This window comes from Ipomoea triloba, chromosome 8 (genome assembly GCF_003576645.1).
Source record: "Ipomoea triloba cultivar NCNSP0323 chromosome 8, ASM357664v1".
Taxonomy (NCBI): domain Eukaryota; kingdom Viridiplantae; phylum Streptophyta; class Magnoliopsida; order Solanales; family Convolvulaceae; genus Ipomoea; species Ipomoea triloba.
Genome location: NC_044923.1, coordinates 18,329,530 through 18,345,113, shown reverse-complemented (window position 1 = coordinate 18,345,113; position 15,584 = coordinate 18,329,530). Strand labels below are relative to the sequence as shown.

The 15,584-nt window shown below is 34.8% G+C and overlaps 3 protein-coding genes across 7 annotated transcripts in view; 1 reads left to right on the top strand and 2 right to left on the bottom strand.

Moving 5' to 3' along the window:
- The first annotated feature begins 6,632 nt into the window (after positions 1–6,632).
- On the top strand, positions 6,633–7,346 carry LOC116027073. The gene has a single exon (XM_031268500.1). The coding sequence runs from the start codon at positions 6,633–6,635 to the stop codon at positions 7,344–7,346; it is 714 nt and encodes a 237-aa protein (XP_031124360.1).
- A 1,490-nt stretch (positions 7,347–8,836) lies between these two features.
- Positions 8,837–14,188, bottom strand: LOC116026646 (protein IQ-DOMAIN 31-like). Of its 4 annotated transcripts, none has more exons than XM_031267981.1 (8): positions 13,977–14,188; positions 13,859–13,888; positions 13,060–13,180; positions 11,819–12,103; positions 11,316–11,516; positions 10,901–10,972; positions 9,555–10,533; positions 8,837–9,176 (listed from the first exon to the last, which is right to left on the bottom strand). In XM_031267981.1, the coding sequence occupies exons 3-8, from the start codon at positions 13,132–13,134 to the stop codon at positions 9,145–9,147; spliced, it is 1,644 nt and encodes a 547-aa protein (XP_031123841.1). In that variant the 5' UTR covers positions 13,135–13,180; positions 13,859–13,888; positions 13,977–14,188; the 3' UTR covers positions 8,837–9,144. The 4 variants fall into 4 exon arrangements, with proteins under 4 accessions (XP_031123841.1, XP_031123842.1, XP_031123839.1 ...); XM_031267982.1 differs by having other exon boundaries at positions 13,859–13,879; XM_031267979.1 differs by having other exon boundaries at positions 13,859–13,882; positions 13,977–14,185.
- Positions 14,189–14,827: 639 nt separating this feature from the next.
- Positions 14,828–15,584, bottom strand: part of LOC116028108 (SNF1-related protein kinase regulatory subunit gamma-1-like) — a 5,496-nt gene continuing 4,739 nt past the window's right edge. For both annotated transcript variants that reach the window (XM_031269906.1, XM_031269905.1), the window contains exon 6: positions 14,828–15,203. In XM_031269906.1, coding sequence (XP_031125766.1) covers positions 14,921–15,203 — 283 coding nt within the window. In that variant the 3' untranslated portion in view covers positions 14,828–14,920. The remainder of the gene's footprint in view (positions 15,204–15,584) is intronic.

Below are 15,584 nucleotides of genomic sequence, written 5' to 3'. Positions count from 1 at the left end.
TAAGTGAATAACCCTTCGAATTAAAGCCAGGAAGTCGTGAGTTATGAGCTCCCAAAACTCCACTATATATAATGACTAAATTAAACATATGCTACGCAACTCCCATAAAATAATAACATCCATACATTTAAAAACTTGTCTGAAAACTTGTTCCAACAACCAGAATTTTGTTAGCTAGAGAAATTTATCACGGTTTAAATTGACCACGCGCGGAATCAGATCCAGAACATTGTTGAGGTAGATCCAGGCTGAATACTGTGATGCTGAAGGAGATCGACCCAGACAGTAATACGGTCCAAAACAATCTAAATAAAATATGACATAAGTTTTGACAAATAATTTAGCCAATTAAACTAAGATAAAATGTGTATCATTTGTACACTTACATTTATAATGATTGTTTACTTGTTAGGCTCTTTTCCTTTGTGTCAAGTTGAATTTATGAGACAGTTAGTGAACTATGTAGCCCATACTCTTGCAGCATCAGTGGAGTCTCTTTCTGTTCCTGAGAGTATTGCTCATTTCTTTGATTGATTAATGAAATTATTTTGTTGTTCTCAAAAAAAAAATCTCTAAACTAATTTTTGTAAGTAAAGTCTATCATAACTAGTTTAATTTCTACTATGTTTTTAAACAAACCAAATGTTTGAAAAAACTTTTTTCAGATAATTTAATTGTTGTTTTTCTAAAATAATTCCAAAATACAAATTAATTTTTTCGACTGAATATATTGATTGTAATTATTTTTTAAGGAAAATTGTACTTTTTGTCCTTAAGTTATATGGTAACTGTACGATTCTTCGTCTCTACTTATTGATCATGCTCACTTCTCATCAATAAGCTATAATCGATGCTGCAAATTTTTTCCTTTTTCTAACAAGGGACGAAATTTACAACGTCAATTATAGTTTAGGGACAAAAAGTCAAAGTGAGCACGACCTGTTAGAATTTGCATCGCAGTTATAGCTTAGGGACGAGAAGTGAACACAACCAAGAAGTAAGGATCAGACAAATCTTACAATTACCAATAACTTAAAAGACGAGATTAGAAGTGCAATTTTCTTTTTAAAAAAATAAAAATAAAAATTAATTGGTGAGAAAGCAACCAACCAGCAGCTCTTAGTATATTTGTGGTCTAGTGCCAAAGACCTTGTGGTCTAGTGGCACCCGGTGTCCTGGAAAATACTCTCACATGGATGATGGGAATGGGTTAAAAAAAAAGTATATTTGAAACCTACAACATTGAAGAAACAAGAATTAATAAGTCTTGAAATTAAAGAGTGTCAAGTGGCTCCCAGAGTTCCCCCAAACACTTCAGTAGGCAATAATTAAGCAAGCAACCTTAGGCCTTAGCTTGTTTCAATAATCAAAGCTAAGGGCCATCTTTAAACTCCCAATGAAGTGTTCAGAGGGACTCCAGGGGAAACCTGACTACTATACTTTTCTTATATGCATTTTTTTTTTCAGAGAAAAGATTTTATTGATGGCAGGCTAAGGCTTGAGGAATTTCATTCAACATGGCCACCTATTTATAGTTTGCTTGCAAGCTAGCTACCCTTGGTGAATTTTACTCCATACTATATATGAGCGTCACATGCAACACATATTCATCACAAATATATTCACCTATTTAAAGTAAATATTCGCCCTAGACATTCATTGTTTTTCAAGGAATTGTTCATCATACGTGTTATGAAAGTTCATCATGCTACGTAGTTGGATGGTGGGCCAATGAGGCAATATAATGTCTGATAACAAAATTAAAGCAAAAAGGCATGGAAAATGGCAGTTTGTTGAACCTAGTCTAGATTGTGGGTTGTATGAAAAGAAGAGAATAAAACGTGACCACGAGTCTTTTTATCTTCAATTTAGTTACACCATATATGCATCTTTCATCTTCCTGACTTCTTTTCTAATTTCCACAAAAAAGAAAGCCATATAGTTCTGATCCCAAGAGCCAAATTCTCCGCAGATTAGATATGTTTTACTAGGGAAAGCCTTTTGCGGCTAGCAGACAATTGAACAATTATGATATAATGGTACCAGAATAACTTTAACATTATATTGTAGCGCTTATGCTCTATCCTTCATCTAGCCCAGAGTTGAGGCCAGGTACAGTGCCTCAAGCTCTGCAGCTTCTTGTTCCCAGCTATGTAAATTGCTCTATTAAAAATACATGCTGGCTTGGTACAACTAAGTTCATCATTGCAAGACCACAAAGTACAGATCGAGATATATATAATCCAGTTCAACAAAAGAATAATGAATAAGATCATTCTAAAATGAGATAGGTTGGGCCAGAGGCCTGTGAAAGATCAAGTCTAACAATTGGTAACTAAGGAGATTGTTGGGAACTAAGGGGAGTAGTCAAGATCGTGAAAGAAAGCAAGAGAAGGATAGTTATGGGAAGAGAGACTTTAGTTTTATGTCCAAAAATAACAAGAAGCAAGAGCATGAGGTTACGAATGTGGTACAGACTGATGAGTGAGATTATAGTGAAGGTGATCTTTTAGCAGTTTCATCGAGTTAGTTTTCAGATGTTGGATTTTAAACTCGAGATTCTCCTATCATATTAAGCCTAACAAAGATTGGTTCACAACCTATATATAGATTAGGTACTTTTGGTTCAGTTTTTCTGAGTGATGATAAATGTCATAATATTGTGGGTATTGGCGATGTTAACATCCACATATATGATAGTATTGTTAGAACCTTGCATGATGTTATACATATACTGAGGTTAACTAAGAACCCAATTTCTCTTGATACATGCCAATGGTCTTATGCATAGATTAGATTTGAAAGTAAGAGGGAAACCATTTAAATCAGTAAGGGAAATTGTTAGGTGGAGGCCGGTGAAGGGCCAAGTCCAGCAATTGGTAGTTAGGGGGATTTTTGGCCAGAGGCTGGTGAAAGGCTAAGTTCAACACCCTGCGTCTAGAGAATGTTGTGGTGGTTTATAAGGAAATCAAGTTTTCTTCACTATGAGCTATAGTTTTTGGCGTAGTGGTTCATGGAAAAAATCTCTGACGAATAAACGGTATCTAAAGCAGAGGCTTTATAGGCTTAAGATGTAGGCCAGGAGGGTTCAGGCTTCGTGCAACATATTAATGTTTTCAACCAAATAATTTCATATTTAGTCAGGCTTGATGTCAAGATTGAAGATGAAGACAAGATGATTCGATGTTCTTCTTATGTTCAATTCACTGCTTCTTTCCTTTGAATATCTTATGACTATTGTTACATACAGCCTTAATTGCACAGTTTTTACTTTTATTGAGACTCAACCCGTTGATACCATTTATTAGCAAAAGTAAAATTGTGCAGTTAAGGTTGGTAGGCGCTAGTAGGAGGGATTGTTGGACGATGGCCGGTGAAAGACCAAGTCTAGCAATTTGTGGCTAAAGAAATTGTTAGGCGGAGGTTAATGAAGTGCCAAGTTCAGCATTCTACTTCTCGAAAATGTAGTGGTATATAGCTTTTGACATAATAATAAGCACTTGATCTAACAAGATAATTAGTGGATGACGAACCTTTAATAATCATAACTAATTAGTCTTTTTCAAAATGATTTTTGTTGAAGAGTCAGTAGGTTAATTTCTCAATATTACATGAGGTGCTATGTGCCTATATGTTGTATGCCGTGTTTGTACATTTTTCTTTATTACTCCCTCTGTCTCAATTTACCTATCTTATTTTCGTTTTTAGTTTGTTTCAAAATGTTATCATCTTTCTAAAATTGAACATCACCATCATTCTACTTTTTTCAAATTTATCTTTATGGTTTTTACTTTCTTTATTACTTTTATTTTCAAAAGTGAAAAAGTAAGAGACATAATTAGAAAGTACATTACATTTACTTTAATTTCTTAAAAACGTGTAAAAAGTAAATGGGACAACCAATTTGGGACCGATGAAGTATTATATAAAGGATGTATTCTTCGGTGGTTCCAAAACAATCATTATGCATGGCCCACTCTATCGTTTTGAGATGCCAACCACTTAACATATTTTAAATATTGTTTTAGCTGTTACTGGGAGGTATATATATATATAATTTCCCATGCATATCTCATCATGCAATGTTGATAGATGAGCATGCCTGCGAAATTGCGAATCCTCCAGTAATTAAATTTTAAGAGAAAATAACAAATTATGAGTTAAAGAAGTGCCTCTCTTCGGTTTGAAAAACAGTGTTTTAGCAATATAAAATACTAATTTTTGAAAACTTTAGAGATGAACTTAGCAATCAAGAGTAATTGACTCAATTAAACTATGGCAAAAACTTGTGTGAGACCGTCTCACCATGAGTCGGGTCGGGCCAATGTGTAACTGTAACACTTATATGCACAAATGGCATACTTATATGCTCAAATGTAATACTAATCAGGAATTAAATTTTTGTTACTTATTAGGGTAAATGTAATACTTCTAAGGGAAAATACAATACTTTTACATTTCGATTTAAAAGTATTACATTTTTCCTCAAAAGTATTATATTTGCCCTTATAAGTGAGAGGCACTTGTCAAGATTACTTATTATGAAAAATGTATTACTTTTTCTCTTATAAGTAACAAAATTTGTATTTTTGATTAGTGTTATATTTGAGCATATAAGTATGAGATTTGCATATATAAGTATGACATTTGCATGGTGCTTTGACCCGACTCTACCTGTCTCACGGATAAGAATCCGTGGGACAGTCTCACACAAGTGTGACCCTTAAACTATTGCATTAATACCACTTGATGATTCTAGTTTTATGGTAAAAGTCGTCTACAGAGGGGCGATTAGAATTTTCTAAAACTTTAAAAACTTAGTTATGGAAGCTAGGGAAATTTGATTTCTAGACGGGCCAATAGAATTTTTTTAAAACTTTAAAAACTTAGTTATGGAAGCTAGGGAAATTTGATTTTCAAAAAAATTAGTGATACACAATAATGCAATGTAGTATAAGGTAGGCTAGTAAGGTAAATATATATCTATAAAAGTATATGTAGCTCAAAACTTTTATAGTGGTTTGAGGAGATGATGTAATTCTCCTAATATATTTATTCTTCTCTTATTCTCTGATCTAGGAGTTAATTCACTTGTAATTTTATCCACCCAAGAAATTACTAGTGAAGCCAATTCAAATTAAAGAAATGATGAGTTGATCATAGAGCCAACAATTTGTTTGCTCAGGATTGTATAAAGCTTCTCAATGCTTGCTACTCTATCTCTTTCCACAACCAATGTAAATATCTATAGAAACTTGAACCCAAGGTTGAATATCCTCCAATTAATTAAGACTTGTGAAATTCTTGGAGCTATTGAAGTCTATCCTATGATGTATGGATGCTATGGCTTACCAAGAATTTTGATGTTTGAATAAAAAATATGCTTGAATTTTTTTCTCATGTATTTCAGCTCGTACTTTCCTCATGAGAAATCTTCAATTTTATAGTCTGCTTTTAAAATTATTTTGTTGGAGAGAAACAAATTTGAATTACCAACGTATCAATAAAATCAAGATTTTACAAGTGTAGACTTTGTTCAACTGTTGTGTGCAATTTGTCCTTAAAATTTGATTTTTGCAACATACAACGCAATTTTACTTGTTCTGATAAGTATATATCCTCTTCGTACTTGTGCCATATATATACTTTTGCCAATAAGAATACCTTGTATCATATTAGAACAAAGAATGTTTGTCTTGGTCAAATCTTTTACTACTTTAATTTTAAGGTCCTTTGCTCATAAGTCTTACTGCTTATTAAAAGGCCGGCTGCTATGAATAAACTTGTACTACCCTCAACTCTTGTTGTAGCAAAGTCTTACAACTACCAAACACTCTCTGCTTACATTTGAATTGCTTGAGAACCTCTATTGCTCCAAAGGTCTTACTGCTAGTGAAGTCTAGCTAACTGCTTCTTGATCTTACTACGTTTGTTGTGTTGACGTCATAGATGTCATCACCCTCAAGATCTTACTGTGTCTAGTAACTTTAATTTTTATGCTATATATCCTTTATCACTCATTCACTTGATGATAGTAGCATCTGCATTGATAAACGCCTACTATTTTGACACTTTCTCAAAGTTTGTAATGCTAAAATGATTTTTTATTTTTATTTTTTTGAATATTACAAGAAAAATTTGAGGCCGAGATTGAATTGACTACTTCTAATTCTACTTTTACACAACGTAACATCATCTATCAAAATCTATTTATACATCCACTTAGCTTGTTCATAACAAAAATTATCTTGGTAATCAGGCTTATTATCTATCCTAATCCTAATCAAACTAGGGTGTCCCCTCCAAACATCTTGGTAATCAGGCTTATATCTATCCTAATCCTAATCAAATCAGGGTGCAGTGTTCCCACCAAAAGTATGCGATTGCGATTGGAGCTGAGCTTCATATATATATATATATATATATATATATATATATATATATATATATTTTTAAAATCTATCCTAACCCTAATAGAATATGAAACACAAAACCCTATATGTATGTTCGTGGCATTGAATCTCCCCCTATCCGTGATCCATCACTATTCTCTAAAACAGATTAATCTTCTCCCAAACTTTACCCCTGTAACCAGTTGAGAACAGATTGATCTTGGCAATACAATTGGCAACATGGAGAACACCCTCATCGACCATAATCATGAGCTCAAAGCCACTTTCTCCGTGTGGAGTCCCTGCGCCTCCGCCTCCGCCACGGCCGCCATGGCCACCCCGGTTAAACTCCACTTCGTCTTCAACACCATCCACCGCTACGTGGTTTTACACGATGACTCCCAGATCGCTACTCGATCACAACCCACCATGGCATACCGTGATCGCGGCCGCTTTAACTCAACCACCAAACTCGATCGCTCCATGCTCTTAAGCCACCACTCTTCTCCCGCCTTCCACAGGATCGTGCTTTCGAAGTTGTGGGAGTATTGGGGCCACGCCCGCCACGTTTGGCTACAATTGGGCGGCGTAGAATCGCTGGTTCCCGATATTGTTCAGTCCGTCCGAAGCCTCATTCTCGCCAACCCTACTAATAGGGTCCGCGTACATGTGGATTTCTTCACGTATCACGTTTTCGATGGGTTTTTAGTGGGGAATTACGGTATGAAACCCGCGTGCAAATCGGCGACGATGGAGATGCTGAAAAAGGTTGACAAAAACCACCTTTTAGATGATGATGAGAGGTGTACGGTGTGTCTAGAAGAACTGGGAAGGGAGGATGAGGAGGTTTTATGCATGCCGTGTTTGCATAGGTTTCATGGCGAATGCATCCTCAAGTGGCTAGATAACAGCCATTATTGCCCCATTTGCCGCTTTCAAATGCCTACCCAATAATAATTAGCTTAGTTTGAGTCGGTCAACTCTGTTTTTTGTAGCCTAAAATCACAAAGCAACATTTACCCAATGTATACACTTTGTTTGAGTCATCCCTTATATCTTCTTTTGAATTTCTTTTTATAGAAATTTTGATTTATTTTGAGACTTGGAAATTAATATGATCTTCAATTCTTCAAATTAAGCAAGCATAAATATTATACACTAATAGAACTCTATAATCTCTTACCTCACCTATCACTCTAGTGTTTCCTTGTATTCTATGTGATGGATATAACTATGTATATTTTTAGGGTATTCCATGATACTATTAATTCTTGTCGTCCCACAATACCAACTTTGTACTATATTCGTAATTAGCCTTGTAATGTACGAAAAACAGTATATGCTTATAAATGTTGGAAAATAAATTTTTAAAAATGTGCATGCATGTTGGTTGCATGATTATGTTTGTGTTATTAATACTCTATAATGCGTTATATGATTAGGATCATATGAGAGCTTATTACTAAAAGAAAATTACAAACCAATCTCAATTGCTTAAAGCAATGAGAGTGAAAAAAAAAATGTTGTTGCTAAGTGCACGTTAAAGTTTATGTGAAAATGCATTTAACAACGCTACAAAGTGCATCAAGTGTTATGTGAAAGTGTACTTTAATTTGTTAGTAAGAATAAGTGTAATTAGATTTTGATCAACCAAAGAAAAATTAACGAGTGTCTGTCAAGTGTCACCCAGAGTTCCCCCAAACACTTCAGTAGGCAATTAAGCTGCAGGCAGGCACCCTTGTTTCAATAATATAAATAAAGGGCCATCTGCAAACTCCCAATGAAGTGTTCGGAGGGACTCCAGGGGAAACCTAACTCTTTTTCTTATTGCTAATTTGCATTGCATGTATGTTTTTCAAAGAAAACAAAAGATTTTCTTGATGATGAATTTCATTCAACATGCCTATCTATTTATAGTACAGTAAACTTAACTGTGAGCCTCTGATATGTTGTTAGTCTTGGAGCACATATTCATCACATATGCTCTGAATATTCTATTTAGAAAAATGTTCAGCATGATGCATATTATATTGTCAGGCAAGTAAGAGCTCATAGTATACTAATTGGTGGGCCACAGATCAGTAAGGGGTTGGGAATCATGCATATATGATCTGATACCAATACAAGAGCAAAAAGGCATTCAGAGGTTGAACCTGGTCTAAATTGTAGGGTAAATGAAGAGAAAAGAATATGTTACCTCCTAAAATGCAGGTGACCACAAACACTTTTTATCTGAGCTCACTTCTTTTTTGATGTCCTCAAGTAATAAAAGCTATTTCTGATCCCCAAGGGCCAAATTCTCCCAAGATCAGATATGTTGAACACTGTTGATGCTCTATCCTTAATCTAGCCCAGTGTTGAGACCAGGTACAGTGTGCTTCAACCTCCACACCCTCTTAATTGCTCTATTCCAAATACTTATTGCAACAACACATACACAGAGATTTACCACAACATTCTTTAAGAAATATAATCCAGCAGAAGAATGGAACATTCTAGCATGAGATAATTACTGGCTGCAAACCTGTAATAATCACAAACTTAGGGGCAAAATGAACGCATAGCATAAACTCGAACAAAATACTTATTGGACACGAGTCACAAGTACACTGGATGGCCACACGGGTTCTATAACTAAGTTACTTTTCTAGAGTTGCAGTTAGAGATCACGAACAAAATAAAGAATTGCTCTGTCAGTAATCTTCTTTCACTTCCGTATGAGAACATCTATGTTAAACCTCTTTAGGCAGCTTCACCTCTTCCACTCTGCTCGGATCACCTTATCTGAAAACAAGAAATAAAGTTACTGGACACCATCAACTAATAGCATTATTTAAAATAAAAAAAAACGGATATCCTGTCACTATGGATAGTTGTTTTAAACCCCTACGTGTTCAAGAGATAACTGTGTTAAATTCTAATTGATTGTACTTCTATGTTATGAAACAATTTACTGTGTAACGCAATTAGCCAGAACAAACTGTTCATGGATGTAGACAAGTCATTGTATAGCAAGTATCTGCGCCATTTTTTGGAAAGAAGCAAACTACTTTGCAGTAAAAGAGAAAGATACTTCATAATTACTAGTATGACAAAACTGATGCGTTTAAATGCATGTCTCTGTGCAAGAAGAATCAATTTTTGGCAGGTAAAGTATCTCACCACTGCCATCCCTAGATGATGATAAAGACCTATCAATTTTGATTCCATCTTTGCCACTTGCTTGGACCAGCCTCTGCACACGGGGTGACGAACTCAACTTGCCATTAGTGGATGATGGCAAAGAATAACGCCTGGTCAGGGCATTCTTCTCATCCACTTCTTGTCCAAACCTTGGTGAGGCTAGCTCCCTAACCTTAGCCTTAGCAGACTTCGTTGGGGCCATGTAGCTGGGCACCTTCCTTGCAATATGCATACTGGTATCTATATCATGGTGTGCAGGTAAAGAAGCTCTTCTATGGCCATTGATATTCCCATTTTCATTCTGATCAAGGTTAGTATCTAGGTCTTTATCTGAAACTGCAATATTCTCCTCCTTGTCAGCAATGGGTTCGGGTTTAGTTTCAGATACAGAAACACCACAAGGCTCATTAATTATTGCCTCCATTGATGGAGTTTCTGGAAGAATTTCTGCATCAGCAAGTTCGGTGGTTTCTTTGAATGGAGTTTTGCCATCTCTTCCTGAAAGTTCAGGAACCAGAGTGCTTGATGGCTTCCTAAGGTTTTGCCTTGATAGGTCAGTAACAACCTCTGACTGTCCAGAATTTTCCAATATGGAGTTGGAGGTCTTCTTTAGACTTTTCCTTACTTTCTCAATCTCATTTCCTTGGTGCTCAGAGACAGATTTTAGCGAATGATTTGACATTTTCCTTTGGTTATGTTTAAACTTATCTGACTCCATATTGGAATGATTTGTGCCATTCTCAATCTTCCCAGAATGCTTTCTCCTCCCACTTTGCTTAGGTATAGCTTGGTCTGTCTTAACTATTTCATGCTTTGAGTCTGAAATCTCTTTTCGCTGAGAATTTGGTCCCAAAGCTTGAGATATAGTCCACCGCATTAGCCATTCCTGCACAGAATTTGGCTCACCTGGACCATATTGAATTTGCAGAGGCATTGCAGTAGGCAAAGAAGAGAGTAACTGAAAAGACAGACTATTAAGCATCAGAGTGCTATAGCAACATTCAAATGAAAACAATGGAAATGCAAATCAATCATGTATGGCTATTCAACACCAAGGTAAATTCTATTGTTGTGAAGTATGACTTTAAATAAGTATACACTATCAAAAATCAACTTAGAGAACCATTTTTTCCTAGTCATTTATTTACAAATGAACTAAATCTTTTTCTAGTCATTTATATGCGAACCCTTTTCTTGTTTTTACAACAGAAAACAGATGATAAGTATCTGCTTTTGCACCAAAAAATTTAAACTTGTAAGCATTCCAAATGCACAATGATATGACAAAGAAATGAATTCCAGGGGCACTTCATGCACTGGCATACCTTTTCTGTAAAAGCATTCTTCACGATCTCCTTCACTGGACTAGATGTGTCACTTTTAAAATAACCTAATTCCTTTAGCATAATAAAAGAAGAAAAATAGAAAAATAAATAAATTAATTAAGTAGACACAATTTTAGTTAGCCATCTTAGTAAATATTAACAAGAATAAACCAAATACATGTGATAAAACTGAAACTCATATTTAATACAGCAGAAAGAGGATGATTCTTGAATATTAATCACAATTATACCAACGAAAAGGAAATGCTCTAAACAAAAAACATATCAAAGCACACACATCTTTATAACGCTACACTAGCATTTACAAGCCAAATTGCTATATAAAAATTAAAAATTGACATGCTGCAGATCTAATCATCTGAATAAAACTGATGCAGAGCAAAACTTAAGTTACCTCATTTCCCAATATCTTCTTTGAGAATATTTCACTGCCAATAGTTGACCGCCTAACAATTTGACCACGTACAAGTGCTTGAAGCTTAACAATGCCCTGTAGACAATATAAGGTTGCAACAGCTTGCCTTCTGACCAAATGTCCACGAATGACTGCTTGAAACCTTATGATGCCCTTGAGAGTCTGAAATTCTCGACGAGCCTTCAAAGAGACAATTAGTAATTTAGTATTTTTACAGAAAGAGCCCCAAAGCTACATCTTTGAACATCAGATATTAAACGAAGTATCACATCACATTAAATGGTGGATAACAATTGTGCATATTAGTAAAATGAATACATTTCAAACAAGCTGAATGGCTTTCACAAAATTATGCTATTGAAAAGCCTATAATCAACAAAAGTCTTGGACTATGAATAATTAATGTAAGCCTATAGTTCGATTAGTACGGATATAATGAACAAAAGTCTTGGAGTAAGAATAGTTAGGGTAAGAGGAGATACCAGATAACCCCTAAAAGCAGCCTGTGCTTTTGTAGCAGCTTGCTCGAGTTTCCAAGTATCCTCAGGTAAGGTTAGATTGGGTGCAGAAGCAGTTGGGGCAACTTCATCTTGCTTCATAGAAGAGATAACCACTTCATCACCACAATCAAAAGCAGCTTCTTCTTTTCCAAAGTTTGATGATTCTTTTACTTCATCAACACTAACAGGAAGTGGCTCTGAAATTGAAGGCAAGCCTGTTGACAAGTTGGATGCTGGCTCCTTTGCAGAAATTGAAAATGGTTTGTCCTTCATATTAAAAAGGGAGCAACAAGTATATATTAAATAAATAAAATTAATAATGAATATTTGAGCCTTCTTATCATGGGAAAGTTTTAGAAGTTATTTAGCCTCAAATATATTGGCTTTTAGTAACAAAATATATCTCTTCAAAATGGTTAGGTACATATGCCATCTCAATGATGTTCAGAATGTATGATGTTAGCATTCATAACTTCATATTCTATTACAATGATGTTCATCCCCTTTTTAAAAAATATTTTGTAACAATAATGTTCAAATTCTATGCAAAGATGTTCGTAGGACATGAATATTATTGTATTAGAAGTTCACCATTATTGCTATACAATTTAAACATTATAACAGGGCATACATAACAAAGAACCATGTGTTACCAATAGAGAATTGCACCAAAAAGTGTATACTGAGGTTGAAAAAGAAGGTTGTTGTGAATGAGAAGGGAAAAAAAACAGAAGCAATAAAGTCTCCCATGATAAAGTAACATGTTCTTTTTAAAGCTCAAGCAGAGTCAAGTCAGTCAACATTAATTTTTACTATTGGAACTTACACAGGACCCTTATACAGTGATCCATTAGTGAAAATTTGATATATTGGTTTTCCTTCAACTAATGAAGGGAAAATGGTTGATTAAACATAGGTAATACAGGGCAATCAACATGTTACACATTTGTGAGTTCATGAAACCAACACTAAAAGGAGGAGAAAATGATAGGCTTTGGCCATATGAATATATGATAACTGGGATCTACAATTATAGTATTGTAAACAAAAATGGTGGAAATATGGTATTGTATTATGAATCAGACTTCATGTAATGTGTTCAAATCATATTTGGTCTTGTGAATCTAATTACCATTAAAAGAGCTATAAAGGACTGCAAAATATAAAATTGTAGAGTTTAGGAAGGAGCATCACAAAAGAAACAAGATTTGGAAGTTCCTTACCTTTGATGTGCCAGATTTGGAAGTCTTCTTCCCAAAAATAATAGATTTGATCCATTTCCCTGGAGATTTTCCCATTAAATGTGGTGTATGCTCAAAATCTACAAACTTCTCAACAGATTACCTGCATCATGTAAACATGCAAACTCAAGATAGTAACTTAAGACAGGTTCAATATTGTTTATTTGGACAGGTTGACAGAGAATATAACAGACACAGAAATTCACAAGAGAATATATAGTAATATTTCTTCAGATCCAAGTAGCTAAATTATACCATATCTTATGGTTCATCATCTGAGCAAACCAAATAGCAGTGGATTGTAAATTAAGAATTAAATATATATCACAACAAATTGAGTAATCAAGAAGGTTTGATTCAAAGTTTCCTCAATTTTTTTTTTGTTGGGGGAAGTCAATACAATCGAATGGCATATTCAAACATGTATTAGCTTCTACAACTTTAATAGTGCTCTCTGTTGCATAGAGTATCAGTTTTCTCATTATACACTAATATTTTTCTTTTGATTTCACAATAAATTCCCAACAAAGCCATCTTACTAACTGCAACTGGCAAATAATCCAAAACGAGAATTATAATTAATTTTCTAACAAACTAATAAGGTGCAGCAATTAGAAGATTATGCCCTTATCATGATGCAGGAACTAATTCACTCATCTGTTAGCAGACCTAAGCTGAAACGCTTTAAAGGAGGACGTAGAGCATTAAATAGCACTACTTTTTTTGGTAGATAATAACACTACATTAGATCTAAAGCTTAAACGGAAGATTTTAAACTTACACCAAAGTTCCAAACGCAAGACTTCTGAAGCTCCAAGATGAAGGCAATCATAATCAAGCAAAAGATTAGCAGAATATTATTTTAAATTTAAAAAATAAATAAATAAATAAACAGTCACCTTTGAGAGAGAGATCTGTAAGCTTGTTGAATAACTGAAAATTGAGCTAAGAATATAACCTATAGATACATATATATAACTATGGTTCATAGGGAGCTCAGCATTTTCTTCTTCAATCTTCACTCTCTCACACACTCCAAAATGGCACTCTGTTCTACTTCCAACTTCGAAACCCACACACCTGAAATTTAATTGACATTCTTGTAATGTTCGTTTAGATTTTCAAAATATCCAAAAGCTTCCACCCAAAACGGTGCCGTCTCATTTTTTTTTTTTTCTGTTCTTTTTTTCTCGTAATCTGGACATTGAAACTAGTAGACTCATCTTTTAGCCCTCCAATTTTTTACTATTTTTCCCTATGACAAATGATAATATGACTGACATTTGCTAATTAAATAAAAACAAAAATTGTCACAATTTATTTTATTTTTTTCTTTTTCAATAAAACAAATTATGCAAAACAAATAACAATTCATGCCAGCTTAATCATTTTATATATAATTTACTCTGTTACAAATGTAGTATTTGTTTGTGCACAAAGAGTCAATACCACATTTACTAAGGCTTGAACTCATAACCTCCCAATTTGAAAAAAGCAACTAAATTCATTCCAAAATCTATTTAGTATATTTTAAAAAGGAAAAAAGGAGATGAATACAAATATAGATAAACACACATACAATCCATTTACTTCAAGTTACACAATAATCTTCACTCAATATTGATGGGATCATTATATTAGTGTTAACTGCCATAAGATCTTGATTTAAAGAAGCTACAATAATCCTATAGTTTCACAACAATAACATAAAATTAAAGGAGCTGTCTTCCAGTTTCTGCTATTTTGTGTTGTCTTATTTGTGTCAAATATACAGACAGGACTTCATATATGTTCTGGGAGTTGAAGAAAGCTAGCTATTCGAGCTGCAGCAAATTAAACATCATCACTGACCCAGCATTTCCTTTGCAGAAAATCCAAAGTACTTATCGAAGAAGTTTGGTGGCTCATAGATGAAGCAGGAGATGACATCTCTTAGCGTAATTACACCAACGATTTCATTGTCTGTGCCTTTTACCACATAAATCCTGTGAACTTGCTTAAAAGCGAGCATGTCAATCACAGAAGCAAGAGTTGAATCTGTGGTGCACGTAATTGGCGTGTTAATCTTCCCAACTTCATTCGTTGCCGAAGCAGCAGTGTTCATGAAGTCGTTCACGGTTAGCTGCCTGCATTAGGGACGGATCATGACTTTTACTATAAAATAGGGATCAAGACCGATCAATCGAGCTGTATGTATAGTTCACACTCCAAGCTCAATCCAAATAGTTGCATAGTGTCATACACGTATAGTATAATTATATTGTAGGGCAGAGGCCGGTAAAAGCCAAGTCCAGCACCATGTAGCTAGGGGGATTGTCCCAGCAAAGGGTCAAGTCCAGCACCCTAGCTCTGGAAAATATGTGTTGGTATACGAAAATAAAGTTACGCATTCCGTACGAGTTATAGTTTTTGGCATAGTGGTAAGCATTTGATATTAACAAGTAGCCTGGTATCGGAGCCAAGTTACGGATCTAGCTGCTGGGGGGGGGGGGGGGGGAAAAAATTTT

Coding starts and splice junctions, on each gene's coding strand:
- LOC116026646 (XM_031267981.1), bottom strand. CDS start 13,134: ATGGGAAAATCTCCAGGGAAATGGATCAAATCTATTATTTTTGGGAAG. Junction 12,104..13,059: donor CCAAATCTGGCACATCAAAG/GTAAGGAACTTC, acceptor TTTAATATGAAG/GACAAACCATTTTCAATTTC. Junction 10,973..11,315: donor AGAAGATATTGGGAAATGAG/GTAACTTAAGTT, acceptor ATTATGCTAAAG/GAATTAGGTTATTTTAAAAG.
- LOC116027073 (XM_031268500.1), top strand. CDS start 6,633: ATGGAGAACACCCTCATCGACCATAATCATGAGCTCAAAGCCACTTTC.